This window comes from Cupressus sempervirens, chromosome 10 (genome assembly GCF_028749045.1).
Source record: "Cupressus sempervirens isolate cs-2001-9-10 chromosome 10, ASM2874904v1, whole genome shotgun sequence".
Lineage (NCBI taxonomy): Eukaryota > Viridiplantae > Streptophyta > Pinopsida > Cupressales > Cupressaceae > Cupressus > Cupressus sempervirens.
The window spans coordinates 13,217,479-13,237,185 of NC_143127.1; the positions used below are offsets into that span (position 1 = coordinate 13,217,479).

The 19,707-nt window shown below is 36.0% G+C and overlaps 1 protein-coding gene across 2 annotated transcripts in view; it reads left to right on the top strand.

The window, feature by feature from the left end:
• The window catches only part of LOC149532320 (Small GTP-binding protein), a 317,802-nt gene extending 298,530 nt beyond the window's left edge, over positions 1-19,272 (top strand). For both annotated transcript variants that reach the window (XM_089807649.1, XM_089807650.1), the window contains exons 21-22: positions 47-87; positions 18,811-19,272. In XM_089807649.1, coding sequence (XP_089663775.1) covers positions 47-87; positions 18,811-18,906 — 137 coding nt within the window. In that variant the 3' untranslated portion in view covers positions 18,907-19,272. The remainder of the gene's footprint in view (positions 1-46; positions 88-18,810) is intronic.
• The last annotated feature ends 435 nt before the right edge of the window (positions 19,273-19,707 follow it).

Sequence of the window (19,707 nt, forward strand, 5' to 3'; positions counted from 1 at the left end):
TTTCACAGTCATTTTACTTAGTTTGAATGCTTGTGTTTTCTTGTAGGTGGCGACATAAGCAGAAAGAAGAAATTGCTCAAAAAACAGGTAAAACACTTTTCTTTTCAAAATTTGAGCATTCCACAATGTCTTATAAAACAACATGCAACATAGCTGGCTGAGTCAAAGAGCAGTTTGTTTAGTGATAAGTAATCTTGAGGGTTGCATCGTATCTTAATCAACTTTCAGATGCTATAATTCTATATTTTCATGGTGTGCTTAAATGTTACACGTATGTGTGATGCATAACTTGATGTAACAGGACAAGTTATCCATTCCTTCTTGGGATGGTGTCACTTTTGTTTACGATTCTATTGCATGTTTGGCTATAATTTTGGTTAGAGAACATGTGTACGATATTATGAATTACCATATAGTCAATTAGAAGGGATATCTTTAGAGAGTATTAACAAGTATTATCATTTTTTTTTTGTGTTAGTGACAAAGAAAACTCTTGTAATTATTGTTATGCTATGATTATACAATTCAATTTCCTAAACTATTGCATTGTTGTGTTAGATTTTTAGATTAGCTTTCCCTTCTTATCCATATATTATAGCAAGACACTCTTCCTTCATATATGTGGGTAATGCTCCAACGCCAAGGGATGCTACTGTTCATAATAATCATATTAAGGTATGATTATATAATATAATTATTATTAATATTGTGTAATCATAATTAATATAATATATTAACTATTACATAATATAATAATTATATTTTCAATTTAATATAATGTACTAGTTTTCAATGCAATAATCATATTATCAATTATATTATCACAACCTTTATGTTACCTGTGTTGGCTTGAAGGAGATTGAGTCTAGCTACCATAACATCAACACTCCCATTTAGCTAGCGAGGAATCCTTCTTGATAACTTCTAGTTCGTCTTCTTGTCTTATCATTGTGATCAATTTATGAGAGAGATATATGGATGAGTCATATTGAATAATTGATTTAAATTAATTAACTAATTAATTATATAATACTTTGTATTACTTGAGACATCATTGTAACTCAGATATGTAAGCCTCCTGAAGCTAACTTCAAAACATTGAACAGATTTGGTTAGCCTTAAATAATTATCAAATTTTATTGGTTTTCTTAGTTTAGATGTCATAGATGCATCGAATTCATATCCCATAAGGGAGAAGATTTTCTTTTGTAAGGGAAATGCACACGAGTAGTGTAGGTGATTGTGGTTTTGTCAGTCATAAACTTGAGTGAATTCAGTGAAAATTTCAGAGGATCTAGAATCAATCTATCAGCCTCTTTTTGTTTATATTAAATAATCTTGTTGATCTGTCCATAATAATTCTGCAATCCGACTCTATCCAACATGCTTCCATCTGCTCCATCGAAACCCCAACCCTGCTATACTGCCTATCCAAGGTCGTGGTCCTACATTTGTGCTCATTTGGTGGCACAAATGATGACCCTTTGTCCTTCGCTTCAATGGACATCAATTTCCTATAGTAAGGAGATCGAGCTACATATAATGAGATGTCATTAGCAAAGAAAAATTCACCAATCGCATCATCTAGTCGATCCTTCATGTGCATGTTAAATAAATCAACAAAGAATAATTCACCAATGACATCATCTAACCAATCCTTTATGTGCATCATCTAAGAGTTGGTAGTAGTAGGACTTCCCACCTTCCGTTTCCCCTTGTTGAACTATGAAAGGATGAAGGAATGGAAAATGAATCTAACAAAGTCCCTACTATTTGATGCAAGATACACGTAGAAATATCTCGCCGCCCCTATAATTGCTAAATAGCTTGGAGTTGTTACCTACAAGCGAAAGATTTAGGCACTGGAACCACATTATCATTAGGTATGCCCCATAGTTTGTTTATTTCAATTGTATACTTCACAATTTCAGCATCAGCAAGGAATATGCATGAGCTCACACCATATCCAATCCAAAAGAGAAGGTGTGAATTAACTCTAGTAATGCTTCCATATCATTCTACGCCACAAAAATCACATTTCCATTTCCATATGCCACCACTTGTAGCTGTAGGGAGTGAAACTCTAATTACAAATTGTTTCAGAGGGGACTTTGGATCTGTTGGCAAACAGATTTGTCTTCACACAATAAACCATCAAAATAACTTTTATTTGCCCAAAAATGAAGACACAAAGAGATACCAACGGTTGGGTCACTTTGCCATTGAATTGTGCAAGCGCCCTTCGAATTTTATAGGGTACAACACCCCAATTTGATATACAATGAATAAGATTTAAGAAACGCTTTTAACTTGAAAGTGAAGGCTACTTGCACTAGTCTTGGATAGGGGGCAAATTATTATAATTGAAATAGAAAGAAAATACTTTCACATGTGGCAATGGAGACGCACAGTTCTTCCACCTGCACATGCATTGAGAAAAGATTAAACTAACAAGGACAACCCCTGCAATAAATGAATTCTGTAATAGAACGCTAGAGCCATCATTCAACCTTAATCCACACATGAACGAAAATAAGATTGATTCAAAGCATATAATCTTCGAAGCAATGAAAATCTTCATTCAATTAGAAATTATACAATTTCTAAATATTACTATAATGTCCCCATTTTTAGCAAGTTCATACAGTTGGCTTGGTCAATTCACCATTGCGACCCTTGTGAGCTGACAATGGGATTTAAGGGTCTCAATTGTGGGGTTATAGGCTTTTCAGCAGCCTATGTTGTGTTTTGGCTCCAATTGAGGGACTTACTATTTATAGTAAGTCAAATTGTTCATTCTGATGAGCTCAATTGAGTTAGAGGAGTTGGGTGATGCTCTCAATTTTTATTTCGGGCTTCCAGTTTGGGCTCCAAGAATCTTGGAGGGAGCGTCTATTTATAGTAAGTCACCTTGTTAGGTTCATTCATCGTCTTTCATCATCAGGATTACTTTGGTGTTGTTAGATTTCAATTCTGATGCTTCTTTAGATGTTTTCGCAAGATGGGTGAATTATTATTATTATTCATCTAAATATGCTAAGGTTGCTATTTTTGTTCGTATTGTTGGTTGGTCACCTTAGTATCATAGCTCATTGGAACTGGGACAAAAACTTTTAAATTGTGGGAACAAGAAACAGTGGCCTTGCATGTCAGAATATTAAGTTATGGTGGAAAATGTCATTTTTGGAGCCCAAAGCAATTAATAAATTATATTAATGACACTTTATTATATTTTAATGCTGTGTAGAGAAAACTTCTTAAGTGGAGTTCTTTTGGGAAATTGGTGTCATTTGGAGATTATAAATATGAGGACATTTGATGAGAAAAACATCCGATTGATTATTTTTTTTTGTTGCCTGCAAAGAGTTTCTTAGTTTGCCGATTCTTTGCCCTTGCTGAAGTGTAAGGGTTTGGAATTAAGAAGTTCCTAGTAATTCATAGATGAGGTATTGTGAATTAATTCTGAGAATTGTCTTTAATTAAATTATAGTATTTCCCGAGTACTACATATTGTACTTGGGAATTTCATTGTGGTTGAAGAATTTGTGATGTGAAATGCCATTTTTGTCTACTGTTTGACATGGTTATAAGAGGAATGTAATGTGGCTGTCATCCCTGTATTTGGCAGCGATTGTAGACTTTGTGGAAGGCTTTTATCAATAATTGGAGGGCAGCAATCAGGTTTTAGAGCACCTGCGATTATAAGCAGCACCTGCGATTATAAGCAAGGAGCATGTATTTCTGAACTTGCAAGTAAATTGGATTATTTCTTGAGAGCTGCGATCCATATTTCATCTGTTAGAAGTCAATTTTCAGGTTCATTATTGCATGCTTGCAAATTTCTTGAAGTCAATTTTTAAATTGGATATTAGTAGCATTGCCATCAATTATAGAATTACTTCTGAATTGTTTAGTAGTGTTCATTTGTCAAAGTTGATAAATACTTAATCAATTAAAAATTTGAGTAGCTGGTTGTGAATTTAAAGCATTATTTATTGAGTGATAATAATTTGCCTGCCAAATGTTTGACAAAATATCAAACTATTGATTAGTAAAAGCAAATTGATGTTTGTTAAGGATATAGCTGGATAGGGGTTATTACAGTGCTATTAGAGCGATTCCCTACCATCCTGTGGGGTAGGAAAGTTATTTCATTTTCAGATCTATTGTTGTTTGCGGAGTGACTAGCACTCTAGCTTTTCCAGCTAGGGACTGATGCCAGAGGCCTAGTAGATCTGGGAGTTGGCGAAGTGATGAGGAAGATAACAGGAAATTAAATGCCTTGAGGGAGGGTATGGAGAAATTTAAGCTTCATTAACAGAGGTTGGTGGAGAGCTTGTTGAATCCGGAAACAATTAAGTAAGTTGCGAGATACATGGTTTCTGCTTTTAGAAGGTCAGCAAGAAGAAGGCTTGAGTTTTCCCCTATAGGTGTCCATAATGCAGATGGACCTATATTTAGTACGACACCTACTAGTTGTATCCATAGTGTCAAAGATGGAATTATTTCATAGGGATGTGGTTGTGTCAATAGCAGAGGATAGCGACATTGAGCTTTAGCAGGTTGAGGCTCCTAGAGTTGCTACAGTAAGTGTAGAGACAGTTGATACAATTGTTACTATTGATGCTTCACACTCTCTCGAGGAGGGGATTATTATTGGAGATTTATGTGTGAGTTGTCATAGTGTTGCTTCGGTGCAAGAGGCAGTTGCTTCCTCAGGTGGGACCGATGCATGTATGCAGTCACCCAACTTTGATGTTGGTGATTTGGGTGATACAATGGAGTTAGTAGATGTGGGTTCATACTCTAGCATTATTGGTTCACAAGTTGATGTTGAGTCATGTGTGCAGAGTTAGGTGTCAACAGTTGAGGCTTTATTAGGAGATGTGGATGCAGATAGTATGGACACATCTGATGATACATTTGATGATGCAATGAGTTGCACCGGATATATCCCTTGCCAAGTATCAACTGATGACTCCAAGGAGCTTTTGAATGGGTCCTAGGATCAATGTTTACAGGATCTATCTTTTGAGGTGGAAGCTGAGACATGTGGGATATTGATATTGCGAGGGCTTTCATTTCTTCAAATGAGGAGTTGATTGAGGTAGATAGTCGTTGTATCTCAGAATCACTGTTGTGCAAGGTCAATAGCACACATGCAGTGACTGATCTTGTGGTGGGTAGTTTTGATTCAACTTCCTATCATAGTGCAGTTAGTGAGACAGAGAGTTTGCATAGAAGGCAGGGGTTACAAAGGCATCATGTAACTAGTCAATTGAAGGTGAGTGAAAGTGACATCTTTTCAGCTACATCTGGTTGGGGTGCTCCTTTCTCTGATGAGCATGGTGATAGTACTCTTTCTCTAGCAGAGGAACATGTGCTTTGAGAGGCTGTCAGGATTTTGAAGCATAACTATTCGCAACTAGTTGCTGACAAGGATTACCTTCTGGAGTGGGGTAGCACCTTTATGAGACATTTGTTAGAGAAAGAGGTGGTTGAGCTTGAGGTGATTGTGGAGTCTCTTCAGTGTACTCATTTGACTCTTTAGGAGTCACAATCACGATTGGATGAGGTGATCGTGGAGTTGGAGAATGTCCGGACCAAACCAGCCCTAGATCCAATTCAGTTGCATATTGTGGTTGGTGGTGAGTTTGCTTCTACGGTTGGGGATGATGGATGTGATAATGTGGCCGACACATTCGTCCAACATATGGGTGTAGTAGGTATAGAGGAGGTGAGAGCATCAGTTGAGACGAGCTCTCATGGTGATTTGCTTCCTCCTATTGGAAGCGAATCTATTTCATCATTTCATATAGTTGGTACCATTTGACAATTGTCAGTGCCACATTTTCAAAGGGATCAACTGTGGGTCACAGGGGAGCAAGTTTATGCTTCCACATAATTTCTACTACATAGAGTCCTTCATGGAGCATCTATTGGAGAGTTCGGATGTGGGGGAGGATTCATATAGAGTGTCTGAGGGTACTCTCATCTGAGGCTCTCGTGCTATTTAGAGGTTGGTGGGAAAGATTGTAGTGACTCTGTCTACTATGCTTCCCCATAGGGATTTTGAGGTTGGGTTTGCTGAGAGGGTTTCCCAGGATCCTGTTTGACCAATAGTTTGGAGTCAGAGATTGGGGGATTTTTTATCGGCATTACACTATTGTGAGTGCTCATCATTTTTCTTTTGACCCATAGGCAAAGGGCTTGGTTTCACGTCGGTGTGGGTTGGCTCCAGATTCATACCATCTATTATGGTATGGGTTAGCACCATCTTTTGCAGATGGGATTGATAGCTACAAGTTAGACCCCTTGTAGTATCTACACACCCAAGACATTTTTCAGAGGTTGGAGTTTGTGGTAGTGATTTAGGTACCCATGGTTGTTACCATCTCCATAGTATAGTTGGGTGTGAGTATCAGTTTGATGGGAACTCAGGTGTGGACAAAGTTGGTATTTCAGCTGGGTTGAGCTTCAATGAGTTGTTGCTTTCATCAGTGCCTAGGGTCAGTTTTCAGATGATTATGATGTTAATGCCCGTTATTTGGGTGTTGGTGCTACAAGAGTTGCTTGTACATGATAGGAATAGTATGCAGTTCTACCTTTGGGATCCAGATGGACTGTGATGTTCATTTCACTCATGCATTGCTTGGGGACAACCAATCTTAGGGAGGGAGGACTGTAATGTCTCCATTTTTAGAAGGTTCTTGTAGTTGGCTTGGTTAGTTCACCATTGCAACCCTCATGAGCTGACAGTGGGATTTGAGGTTCTAAGTTGTGGGGTTATAAGCTTTTCAGCAGCCTATGTTGTGTTTTGGCTCCAATTGAGGGACTTACTATTTATAGTAAGTCAAACTATTGGTTCCGATGAGCTCAATTGAGTTAGAGGAGTTGGGTGATGCTGTCAATTTTTATTTTGGGCTTCCGGTTTGGGCTCCAACAATCTTGGAGGGAGCATCTATTTATAGTAAGTCACCCTGTCAGGTTCATTCATCATCTTTCATCATCAGGAGCACTTTGGTGTTGTCAAATTTTGATTCTAACACTTCTTTAGTTGTTTTCGCAAGACGGTTAAATTATTATTATTCATCTAAATACGTTGAGGTTGTTATTTTTGTTGGTATTGTTGGTCGGTCACCTTAGTATCATAGCTCATTGGACCCAGGACGAAAAGTTTTAAATTGTGGAAACAAAAAACAGTGACCTTGCATGTCAGAATATTAAATTATGGTGGGAAAGGTCATTTTTGGAGGCAAAAGCAATTAATAAATTATATTAATGACACTTTATTATATTTTAATGTTGTGTAGAGAAAGCTTCTTAAGTTTAGTTCTTTTGGGAAATTGGTGTCATTTGGAGATAATAAATATGAGGACATTTGATGAGAAAAGCATCTGATTGATTATCTTCTTTTGTTGCCTGTGAAGAGTTTTGAGTTTGTCGATTTCTTTGCCCTTGCTGAAGTATAAGGGTTTGGAAATAAGAAGTGCTTGGTAATTCACAGCTGAGGTATTGTGAATTAATTTTAAGAATTATCTTAATTAAATTATAGTATTTCCCGACTGTTATGTACTGTACTTGGGAATTTCATTGTGGCTAGAGAATTTGTGATTTGGAATGCCATTATTGTCTATTGTTTGGCGTGGTTATAAGAGGAATGTATTGTGGTTGTCATCCATGTATTTGGCAGCAATTTCAGACTTTGCGGAAGGCTGTTATCAACTATTGGAGGGCAGCTATCAGGTTTTAGAGCACATGTGATTATAAGCAAGGAGCATGTATTTCTGAACCTACAAGTAAATTGGATTATTTCTTGAGAGCTGCAATCCATATTTCATCTGTTAGAAGTCAATTTCTAGGTTCATTATTGCATGCTTGTAAATTTCCAGAAGTTAATTTTAAATTGGATATTAGTAGCATTGCCATCAATTATAGAATTACTTCTAAATTGTTTAGTGGTGTTCATTTGTTGAAGTTGATAAAGACTCAATCAATTAAAATTGTGAGCAGCTACTATGAATTTAAAACATTATTTATTGAGTGATAATAATTTTCCTGCCAAATGTTTGACAAAATATCAAACTGTTGATTAGCAAAAGAAAATTGATGTTTTTTAAGGATATAGCTAGATAGGGGTTATTACAATTATTGACAATTAAAACTTCTTGCAGAAAACTGGGAAAAGAAACAAAGCTAAAACGAACATTTCTGATTACAACAAAAAACTATCCCCTTTACACAATCTAAATTTCCCCAAATATGCAGCACACAGTCTGCAAAAACAATAGAACCTTTAGGACTCTCCACCCCTGGAAAGAAGAAGCACACCGTCTGCCTCCTTCAGAAAAAGAAGAACCCTTGACCTGGCTTTCATTCACATATTTATCTTCTCTTCCCAAATTTTTCCTTTCTGTTTTAGTAACCAACTCTTCGTTGTCTTTAAAGATTATCCTTTCACCATATAGGACTTAATGTTTTATCAACATTAAAGTTACCTTCTAGTAACAAAGTGACATTCTTTCGATAGATGGTTCAAGTGACGAGCAGGTGTCTCTTTGAGAAAGAAACATGGCCTACGCATATTATCGATACCATCGATGTATAATGGATTGTGGTGACCTCATGCTACTACATTATTCCACTCTGTGTTTCACATCGAAACACATTAACAAATTCCTATTTTGCATATAAAACTACCCACAGGGATTTTGCGAGAGAGATCATGAATGATTTTCTTTTACCTTTTTATGGTTTGAGTGCTTTGTCAAGCAATTCACAAATATCACCTTTTCTTTGAGCTTATGCAGGAACACCAACACCCACGGGCTTGTCCAAAAAATCTCCATAGCTTATTATGAAACTCTTATTTTGTCAGACAATCGATGCTTACTCTATATATGGTGGCATCGACGCATTCATTGGCTGCGGATGTATCTCTTCAAGCCTGAGCACAGGAAAAAACATAGACTGTGTTAAAATGTTTCACCTATCTCATTATTGAGATGTTCCTTTGACTCGTATGTTGATTATTCTATTGAAATGACCAAACGTTATTAGCACAATGCAATACTTGTGAAAACAAAGATCCATTGCGCAACGATGAAGCTTGGACTTGAGTGTTGAGCTTCGCACCATTTGACAATGGGGACCGTGTGGCATCACCTTCACACCCGCAGGCATAGGCCATGACAATTGACAAGAAGCACAAGACGTGGAATTGAAGCCAATAAATATGTCTGATCAGAAACTTGACTTTTCTTAAAACCACCACATCTATGCTTACCTTGACCTCAAATGTATTTATATGTTCCACCTATTAACATACTTTGATATGCTCGGCCTTAGGTATTTTGTCAAACCCTTCAACTGCATTCTTTGATCACCATGATGTGATGTTGTTGAGCCGTATACTGTACCCTTCCTTAATAATCCGAGCAAAAGATGGTGACTGGTCTCGATGCTATGAACGAAGAGCATATGCTACCTCCATTTACTGTAGTTGCAAATGGCCAACCTTAAAATTGTTAATGTTTGGTAGCTTCAATCAGTTAAACCTATATATATATGTGTGTGTGTGTGTGTGTGTATGTATATGTATATTAATTATATATTTAATATATGAGATATTATATATATTTGTTATTGTATAATTATAATGGATAGACATGTCTCATGAGAAGACATGTCTCTCCATGTGTCATTTGCAATACATATAAACGGAGATTGTTACATTTAAAAAGCATATACCCATACAAGCAATGCAAGTACATTTGCAGCGATTTGAGAAAATCAACATGGTATCAAAGCTAGACTGCAAATAAAATTGACAATATCTATTGTTTTGAACTTCAAGATTTATGCTAGGCACGAGTATTGCATTCTGGACTGGGTGTTATTAATATATTGTTGTGAATAAAGCAATTTGTGCAATCTATTGTTTCAAAGAATATATGTTTTAGGACCCAATGATAATAGTTGTCATTGAAGATTAAAGCTCATATTGTTCAATGATGAGATAATATTGTTGAACGATTATTTTTTTTGGCTGGAGACTATAGTGAAGCGATGAACGTTTATGAAAATATATCCCAATATATATTGATTGGAGCCTTTTCAAATTCCATATGAAGATGTATTAAATGTTGTGGTGGGGAGATTATTATCTACAACGTCTGGGTTAATATTTTTGTGCTACCTGCAAAACACCTAGCATGGAGTTAACAAACAAGACACTTGGATTGCCAATGATGAATGCTCAACAATATAGTAAAGGGAGAGAGTGGACAAACAAGATTCAAGGAGGATAGTGGGAGTATATGCACCAGCATAGGAAATCTCTTGAAGTATCCATTATTCAACCTATGTGGAGGCGGCGTTACCTGAATATGATGAAGTTCTAGTTTTATTGGGACAAGTGAATGAGGGTGTGTGAGCAGTACACTAATGTCCACGCAGTAGGCAATTTGTGTACATTCACCACATAAAGGCTATCAGGTTTTAATCTTTACGAAGGCTATCAGGCACCAAAATTGGCACCTTGGAAAACAAGGGAAGGATGATGTTAGGAGTCTGCTAAGTGATGTTTTTTATTCATAACCACAAATGTGGCTATTAAGGGTCACAGATTGGTTATAAGAACAACTACTGTATCATGCAAAAGAAAATCTAACCACTAGCCAATAAGAGAAGGTTAGTTGAATAAAACAAAAACAAAAACAAAAAAACTTGGGTGCTTGTGGTAATGCAATCTGGGAAGAAGAAATGATACTGCCATTCACATTGGTCCCATCACTAATCTGGCATGTACAATGTGGAGTTGGCTTTATTAAAAGGGTGGCAGATATATACATTATATTATACGACACTTACTATGCTTCTTAAAGGAGCCATAAGAGCTGAGTACAAATCATGTATAGGCACGATGGAATGACACCATTGATGAGTTATGAGATAAGTATTTTGTTATCTTTAGTACTACCCTTATTTATTTTTGTAGTTACCTTAGATTATTGTATGTGGCATAATCTATTGAAAAATATAGATATTATTTATATTGTATCAAAATGATATTATAGCATTATAAGAGCTATTTATCTTGATCTTTTCCAAGAGTGTTATTGCAGGAAAAAAGAGGGAGATTTGGATTCAAGAGTCGTCTAAAAGTCTTTGTGCTATAGGCCTGCCCCCCTTTTACATCATAAGGAAGTGACGACTTCTAAATGATCATCACTTGTATTTGTAGAAGTTATTGAAAGGTGACGATCTTTCAATAAATTAATCTATTATGATGGATATCTTACGATGTCTATGCAGATCATGATAGATTATACTTTGCATGGCAGATGTTTATATGGTATGCATTATGAGAATGCAAGTGCACATACCTTATGAACATTTTAGCACCTAGTGAATGTCAAATGAGTTGACATTCACAAATGTCAAAAGAGTTGATATTCAAAGTCAAATGAGTTGATTTTAAAATGTCAAATGAGTTGACTTTAAAATGTCAAATGAGTTGGCATTCAATAAACTAGGAAGTCAAATGAGTTGATATTCCAAAACCATTTTTACATCCTCCCTAGCTAAGAGGGAGGTTAATGTTTGGTAGCTTCAGTCGGTTAAATCTATAAATATACATATACATATTACATATATGTGTGTGTGTGTGGGGGGGGGGGGTTTGTGTGTATGTATATGTTTAATATATGAGATATTATATATATTTGTTATTGTATAATTATAATGGATAGACATGTCTCTCCATTTGTCATTTGCAATACATATAAGGGGAGATTGTTGCATTTAAAAAGCATATACCAATACAGGCAATGCAAGTACATTTGCAGCGATCCTAGAAAATCAACAAAAATGAATGATTTGATACTTTACATTGAATGGTTGATAGAATAATGTTCCTTTTAAACCAACTTTTAAGCCTTCATCTAGGGTCTGTACATTTTTCTCATTCATGGTTGAAGTGATGTGACTTATGGGTGTTGAGAAGTGATCGAGCACCAAAGATTTCCATCAAGGACCGATTCTAGTAGGAATTCAAAAAGTCTCTGCATTTGATCCAGTGTTGTTAGGTGCTCTTGCAATCTTTAAACCATAGATGAATCTTCGCAAGCCATTTATTCTTATTGGTGAAAAATGTATTCACACACCTTACATAAGGGCATGACTTGAAATATATAATCAGGCATGCAATTCCCAATGTTAAGTTCTTTGAAAAGAGAACTTCAACACTTTGTGATTTAGTGTGAATACTCAATTCGGGGCTACATTCAAATTCGGATATGCTCAATACAATAAACCATTATCCCTTTCATTTTGATTAACATTTTTGTCCATGATTTTCTTTGAAAACATATTTGTCAATTGGTCTTTGAAAACATTAAACTTGGAACATCATTTTGAGTCTCACCAAGGGCACCTCTTAAATCAACGTTTTGAGCCTCGAGTCTACCTTTTGAATTTTTGAAATCCGGTGCAACTAGGAACTTGAACTGCATTTTTGCACTTTTGAATTATTACACGTAATCTCGCACAATCTGGAAACATTCTCCTGAACACACTTGCTGTGTCACATCAAACCAATGAACCCATTTGAAATGCAGGCCGAGCCTTCATACCTATTGAACCATTTGAACCTTGTTCCTTGTTCAATTGGTTCCAAATTTACAAAGGAAAATCTTGAACTTGTGCGTTTGAGCATTTTGATTCATTATCATGAAACTTCATCTGAAACTTGCTTTACACAACATTTTCAACACAAACTAGAGGAGATTTCAAGAGCACCAAGGAAAAGATCATTAGGAGGATGAGATTTTCAAGTTTAAAATTGGGGTTCAGAATGCCAACTAACAGGATCATAAGGACCCCTAGCAAACTGCGTCAACATCTTAGAAGGGAAATCAATAGAAGGTGCTCCTAGTGCAACATAAGGAGGCTTAGATTGGGCTCTTGGATCAGCGCCATGCTCAATTCCTTGACCCTCATGCTCAAGCTCATACTGAGATAAACTTGCACTTTGACTTCCCTCATGCAATTCCTTTTCTTTTCCACTTTGACTAGAGGCCATCTAAACACTGAATTGATAGATTTCAGCCTAATTTGTAATTTACAAAAAATAAATAAATTATAAATTGTTTCAGCCTAGTTTAGAAATTGAAATAAGTTTTAGCCTAACTTAATAACATAAAATTTAACATAACACATTGAAAATCTCAACAACAACAAAACAAAACTATCATCAAGAATTTTAAATTCTAAGAATGCATTCAATTTCAACATTTAGTTTTAGAAAAAAAAAATTTAAAAAAAAGAAAATCTGAAAATAAAACAAAGAAAATAGTAAAAATCTTATGTTGTGCTTGATGAGTCACTTGGAAAACAGAATCTTCTTTCTCCTCTTGCTCCTCTTGATGTTGTAATCACTTGCAAAATCACTCTCTAAACTCTTTCAAACTCTTCTTCTCATGTTGCTCTCAGCTGTTGCAGGAAAATGAATGCTGAATGTGAATGCCAAATTAAGTGTATGGGCCCTATGAAGGTTTAGAGGTCCCTATATGGGACCCACATGCTTTTAGGGTTCCCTAGGAACTAATAAAAGAAAACAAAAGAAAAAGACAAAACTGTTTTTTCACTTTTGGCATACTGCAGATGATCGCACCTTGTTGCCTCTTGGGTGCGGTTGAGGAACACCTAGGAAGCCACCAAGTACCATCCCCGATACCCATGTCTTAGAGTACCCAATCGATATGGGGACAAGTCGAGGGAGGGGGGTTTGCGGCCAACTTTTGGCCATGGCATGGGTGCTTGGGTACACAACATACTTGTCCAAGGGATATCCCCACACCTAGTACTGTAGGGTTTTTTCCCAGGTTCATGTCCCTAGGATTCAATGTTCTTATGTCATTCATTTTATTTGGCAGTAGGAAGAACTCCAGTTATAGGTATTCAAAGAAGACATCTAGGTCCTAGAGGTCAAGATCCAATTCAAGTGCATTTACAAAGAAAAAAGTTTAGGATGATAATCAGGCAATTCCATGTGGAGAAATTCTAGAATGGTTGAATCACTAGAAAGGGAGTCCATTCTATTTCAAAAAGATAAATTTCCAAGCGGGTACATGGAAGGATGGAAATATTTAGGGAGAGTTTCTAAAGAGTTAATCAAAGTTGAATCTAGGTTATATAACAATGTAGTTGGAAAACAATTGAGCTTGCATATCATCCATCTTGCTAATGTGGCACTCAGTCATATACACCCGCTAGTCAAATGTCTCCAAATCAAACTTCACTATATTCAAGGAAGACAATCAAGAATAATATATATTCCAAGAAAACAAAGCATTTAATGCATACTTGGCTTTTATTTCGCCCCTCACCTATTGAATGGACATGTGTAGTAGTCGTTTATTGCCCACTATGATGGTGGTATTTGCTTCATTGGTCCATGTAGACTCCTTCATTAATGTAGATTCTCTATTCTTGCCCTAACCCTAATTAGGGTTGAGGTGCTAAAATCTAGGTCATCGGTTATTGTTTTGATCCAAGCTACTTCTTGTCATAAGGACCTATATAAATGTCTCATTTCTCATTTGTAAGTAGTGAAATTATGAGATTGTTCCATAAAGCTATTGAGACAACAGAATCTACATTGAAGTTTGGTGATCATTTGATGTGTCTAACACTTGCTTGTTCTCTTATTCCCACATTTAGATTAGATTGTTAGATAAAGCATTTTGATATCAATGGAGAATGTGATGATGTTTTGATGACTTTAATGATTCCTACTTTTGACAATTTACTGATTGTAAGCTATGCAAAGTTCGCTTGAAACCTCACTTTTATGCATACTTAACTTCTATCATGAAATGTACATTTTTTGCTTTGACTGTGTACGTTCTATTGTGAAAATCATTTGCATGACCTCTTGAAGATTACACCAGTTCTTGCGTAGTTGTATTATAACTTGGCAAATGAAAGTTCAGTTATTATGGAATTTGTCCATGAAAGTAGTATTCATTGTTATTGTTACCTTAGGATTTTGTCCGTAAATCCACTAATATTACATCAAAACTCCGAATAACTTGTTCTGCGTCATCTGTCAATATGCTAACTACTAGGGGACCTAATACAATTGGTAGCCCTTTGTAGTCCTCGACTGATGCACTCATCTCATCTATAATTGGTGTACTAATATCAAGGATGGATGTAACCATATCCTTATCACATCCATCATCCCTGTCCATAGAAGTCAACTCACACCAACCACCACTATATGTAGCTGAATTGGATTTGGGGCTGACATAGACTGTGCATGCTCCAACTCCACGACTATCTTTGTCAACGACAACTACAACACTAGGAGAGCCAACCAATACCTTAGAAGTCACCTTAAGCTCATGGGTGAGCTCAATCACCTCTCCTCTTTCCCTAATAATGCCTCATAACATATACAATCTCTCTTGAGCAAGAAATCCTGATCTGCTAACAATTGTAAATAATTATGTCTCATAATTATGATAGCTTCTCAGAGAACATGAAACTCCACAAGGGAAAGACCACCATCATAGTGCTCATCTGTCATGGGAGCACTCCAACCATAGGGAGCCAACACATAACAAGTAACATCAAAATGCTCTTAAGTTGTGGAAATCATGTTATTGCTAACCTTCAGTTGTCCCATTAAATGATAAGCAACTTGTAATTGTTGACTCTTGGACATGTCCTTTGACCCAAATATGACATAGTGATAGGAAACCATATCCTCATTTCTTACCTCATGATCAATCTCCTCATGTGCACTAACAACCTTGCACATGTCCACTGACAAGGTACTGCCACTGGGCTTCTCTACCTGTAGCTCCTCTAAGGAAGTGGAAGCCACTATTGTATCAAAATCCTCATGTCTCTGCTTTACCCTAACCTACAAGTCCATGTAAATCATGATCTTGGAACCTATCATCATCCAATAACCACTTAGAGTCATCACCCAACCTCTAATATGATATAGCAGACTCTCTGTAGTATGAATCATCATTACGTGAAACATCGAAGTCTCGGCATCACTTTTATGTTCCATGTGATTTGAATCATTGTTGACAAAAAATCTCCATGGTCGAATCCATAAAGTAACATATCATATGGAGAGTTTCCATTACAACATAAATACAAAATTGTAATGGGCACCCTAGAAATGCCCAAAAACTGAACCAACTGCTGATAGAGATTTTAATGTCTTCGCATAGATTTGAAACCACATAACATGAACGAGAAGGAATTTATGCAAACTGAAGATTGAACTACTATTGAAATAATATTAGTTTTCAAATTAATAAAATCAAATACATAGCAAACTTTTCAACTCACTAATTACTCCAGCATTATAACATGTAAAATCATCCCTTCACAATGGCATAAGTATCGGACAAGGAGTGAGAATGATATGAGCAAACACCCAATTTGCCTATAGCTGGAAATGTGCCCAAACTGCCTGTTAATGAAGCTGATAGCAATGAATTCCAAGGGCCAAACCCCAAGGGAATGATGTCTAGAATGTCACAAGAGAGGATAGATGTCCTCTACTGCCAAGAACAGATCTATAACTCACACATCCATTTTCTTCTCACATTCAACCTGCCTAACAATAGCCACAAACTCTCCTTTTATTTCTACTTCATAGGGTCGACCACTTTTCACAAGCAATGTTGGGATAAATAAAATAAAAGAAAAGAAAAGAAAAGGCTAACGGTTGCACAACTGGACAACTGCTAAATTGGGGACATTACAAAAATAGAATGCCCAAAAGGAGGAATGTGTGGAGAGTGAGTATGGGGCACTAAAGACTGGAATTTGCAAGTATAAAAATGGGTTAAATATCATTCAAAATAGAGGTGCGTAGGAAATAATAGGGGAGATTGTGGCTGCATACAGTGCAAAGTATAGGGGAAGCTCACAGTGAGGGAAAGAGGACAGACTTCGTATAGACCAGTTCAATGAAGAAAGAAATTGAGGAAATTATCAGAGCATTTGTGAACCTAAATAAATTATGATAAAATAGTTTTGTAATTTCGTTGTTTGGAATCAAGCTAATGATTGAAAGATTTCATTGAAGAGGATAACCTCTGAAGAAACAGAGTATGCAAATTTTAAGAATGTAGACTTGAGTTCGTTACAATTTGTAAATTGTTGTGAGATTTAAATAATTTATTGTTGTTATGTAGGAATGAGTTTTCGGTATATCAGACAACTAGTATTAGACTGGGTTTGAGTTTGCTACAAGTCCGGGCTTATCCCGAGGATTGGCTGCAGCACATTTGGTGTTCAACATGTTTTTATGTTTCCACTGCAGGAGGCCCAACTTCTATTACTGATTGGGGTTCTCTTTTTTAAACTGATTAGTCTGAAAAGGTCTACAGTAGAAACATTTTAAGAGTGATGTCTAACTCGTCCTTTGTGCAAGATCCACAAAGAGCGCCATGTCCTCATATATGATTAGTAATTGAAACAGCGCATAGAAATCAAATTTGCTTCATTCATACATGGGATGTATTTTAGTACTGTATGATACTTGAAACTTGGAAGTGCTTAGGCGGGGCAATGAGCTCATCCTGAAGATGTCATCCAGTATTGCAAGGATTAGGTATCCAGTGAGATTGCTTTTTTCAGTTTATGTGACTGCCTTTTGTAGAAGAGTTTTTAACAATATTTGCATGTTATCTCATGCTTTAAATGAATTTACAACTTATTATGCTGTTTCTTGCATTCACATCATTCATGTCAAAATTTTGATGTGTTTGGTTTTACAAGTTCTATTTCAGTGTTTTCAGTAGCTCACTGTTCTGTCATACTATTCATTGAAGTTATTTTAAGTGTCCAATGAGCACCCTTCTAGGCAAACAATGTCCTCTCATTTGTTGCAATCCCCTCTGCTTATTCTCTGCCACTTCCAGTCTGATATTATTTTGTAAATTTTAGCTTTTTTATCGGGTCTCTAATCCAGAGACATCCAGCAAGAGTGAGTACCGTGTTGTGGAATTTTCATGTTATAGTGGATGAAAAACTATAATGGTTTTTCTTTTCGCACCTGGCATAACACAAACCGGTGCATTTAAAAATTTGTACTGGTCCACAATCGTCCTAGTGCCGATCAATAACAGTTGTGTGCAGATTTGTTCAGTCTGTACCTATTAAGGCCATCCTTCAGAGGACATTAGCAATTTCTATTTCAACTTTTTACGCTTTCATGGTGAGCCATAACGATGACTGTTTCTTTATTGGTCTATTGGACTTCTTCTTGTCTGTTATTACCTGTGACAAGCAATCTTTGTCTGATTGGCTTGTTTCCACTGTCTGGTTTGCAATTTTTTCTCCCTTTTAAAATATTTGAACTTTTTACACTTGTGCGCATCGTGTGATATGAGGACTAGTAAGCTGTACCTTTTTATAGCGAGGGGTCCCAGGGTCAGCTCATGCAAAAACTTGTAATTATTTTAAAAACTGGAACCAGTAGATGTATAAGCAGAGCCGATTGTTTCTATCGTATATTGCTTTTGAATCTTGTCCATAGTGATTGAGACCTCTAACTTCATTCCAAACTTAATACTTGGTTGACTTGATTGATTCCTAGTTTTATTTCTTTTCTTATTGGAGTTTATCGTCCAACTTTGATTAGCTTAATCGCCTTGTGTACTTTCAGGTTCCTTTGACATAATTGGTCACTAGTGAGTTCATTTTTAGTTTTTTCATTTTCTTTACTCTCTTGTAAACTCCAGATAACCTAATATGCTGTTTGATGTTTAGGCTGAAGGAAAGAAGCGAATGAAAGCTGTTGGAAAAGTGGATGTTCCTCAAGAAGCTTTTATGGCAGTTTTGAAACTAGAGAAAGAAGTCATATAAGAACCTCTCAAAGACCTTTCTTTCCAGTCATAATGGGTTGAGAGACTCCCATTATAAAGTGGGAACAGAATATTATGGAAGAAACTGTATGATACACTGCAATATTGAAAATGTAAAAGAGCAGAAACTGTAAGATAAACTGCGATATTGAAAATGTAAAGAGAATGAGCGGCTAGCTGTTTGTGTTGTTGAGAGAACACCCTTGTTCATGTAGTTGGATTGTTTCATTTTCCTCCTAACGTTATTTTTGAAAAGTTCATGTAATTTTCAAATGAAATTACGGGATGATTGATTCTAAGAAGCAAAACATAAAATACATTAGTAGTTCTACTGAAAAAATAATGTTGAATCGGGAAATTCATTTCATACGCAACTTTCTTTCGAAAACTGCTTCAGATTATGTGTAAAAATTTCTTGGCAGATAACAGAGGTCAACTGAATTAAAAAGCCACGAGTAAATGCTCAGTGGTAACAATGTGGAGAGTAAAGTACAAAATATGTTTATATGCTTTTTAATATATTAATTCTCATTGTAAAACAAACTCATCTTAAATGGAAGTTTGTTAAAAGACCTTTTCTTGAGTTACATATAAACACGTATTTATTCATTTTTTATGTAAGAAATAGTAGTAGTTGTTTAAAAATATATAATTAAAAGTAGCATGACAATAGTACTTGTGATGAATGATAGGAAGGGATTTGAAAAATAAAGTTTCGAAAGATTTGTTGTATTTACAATTAAAATAATTAATTTGGTTGGTTAGAGTTTATAAAACAAATTAATTAATGTGTTATCTTAAC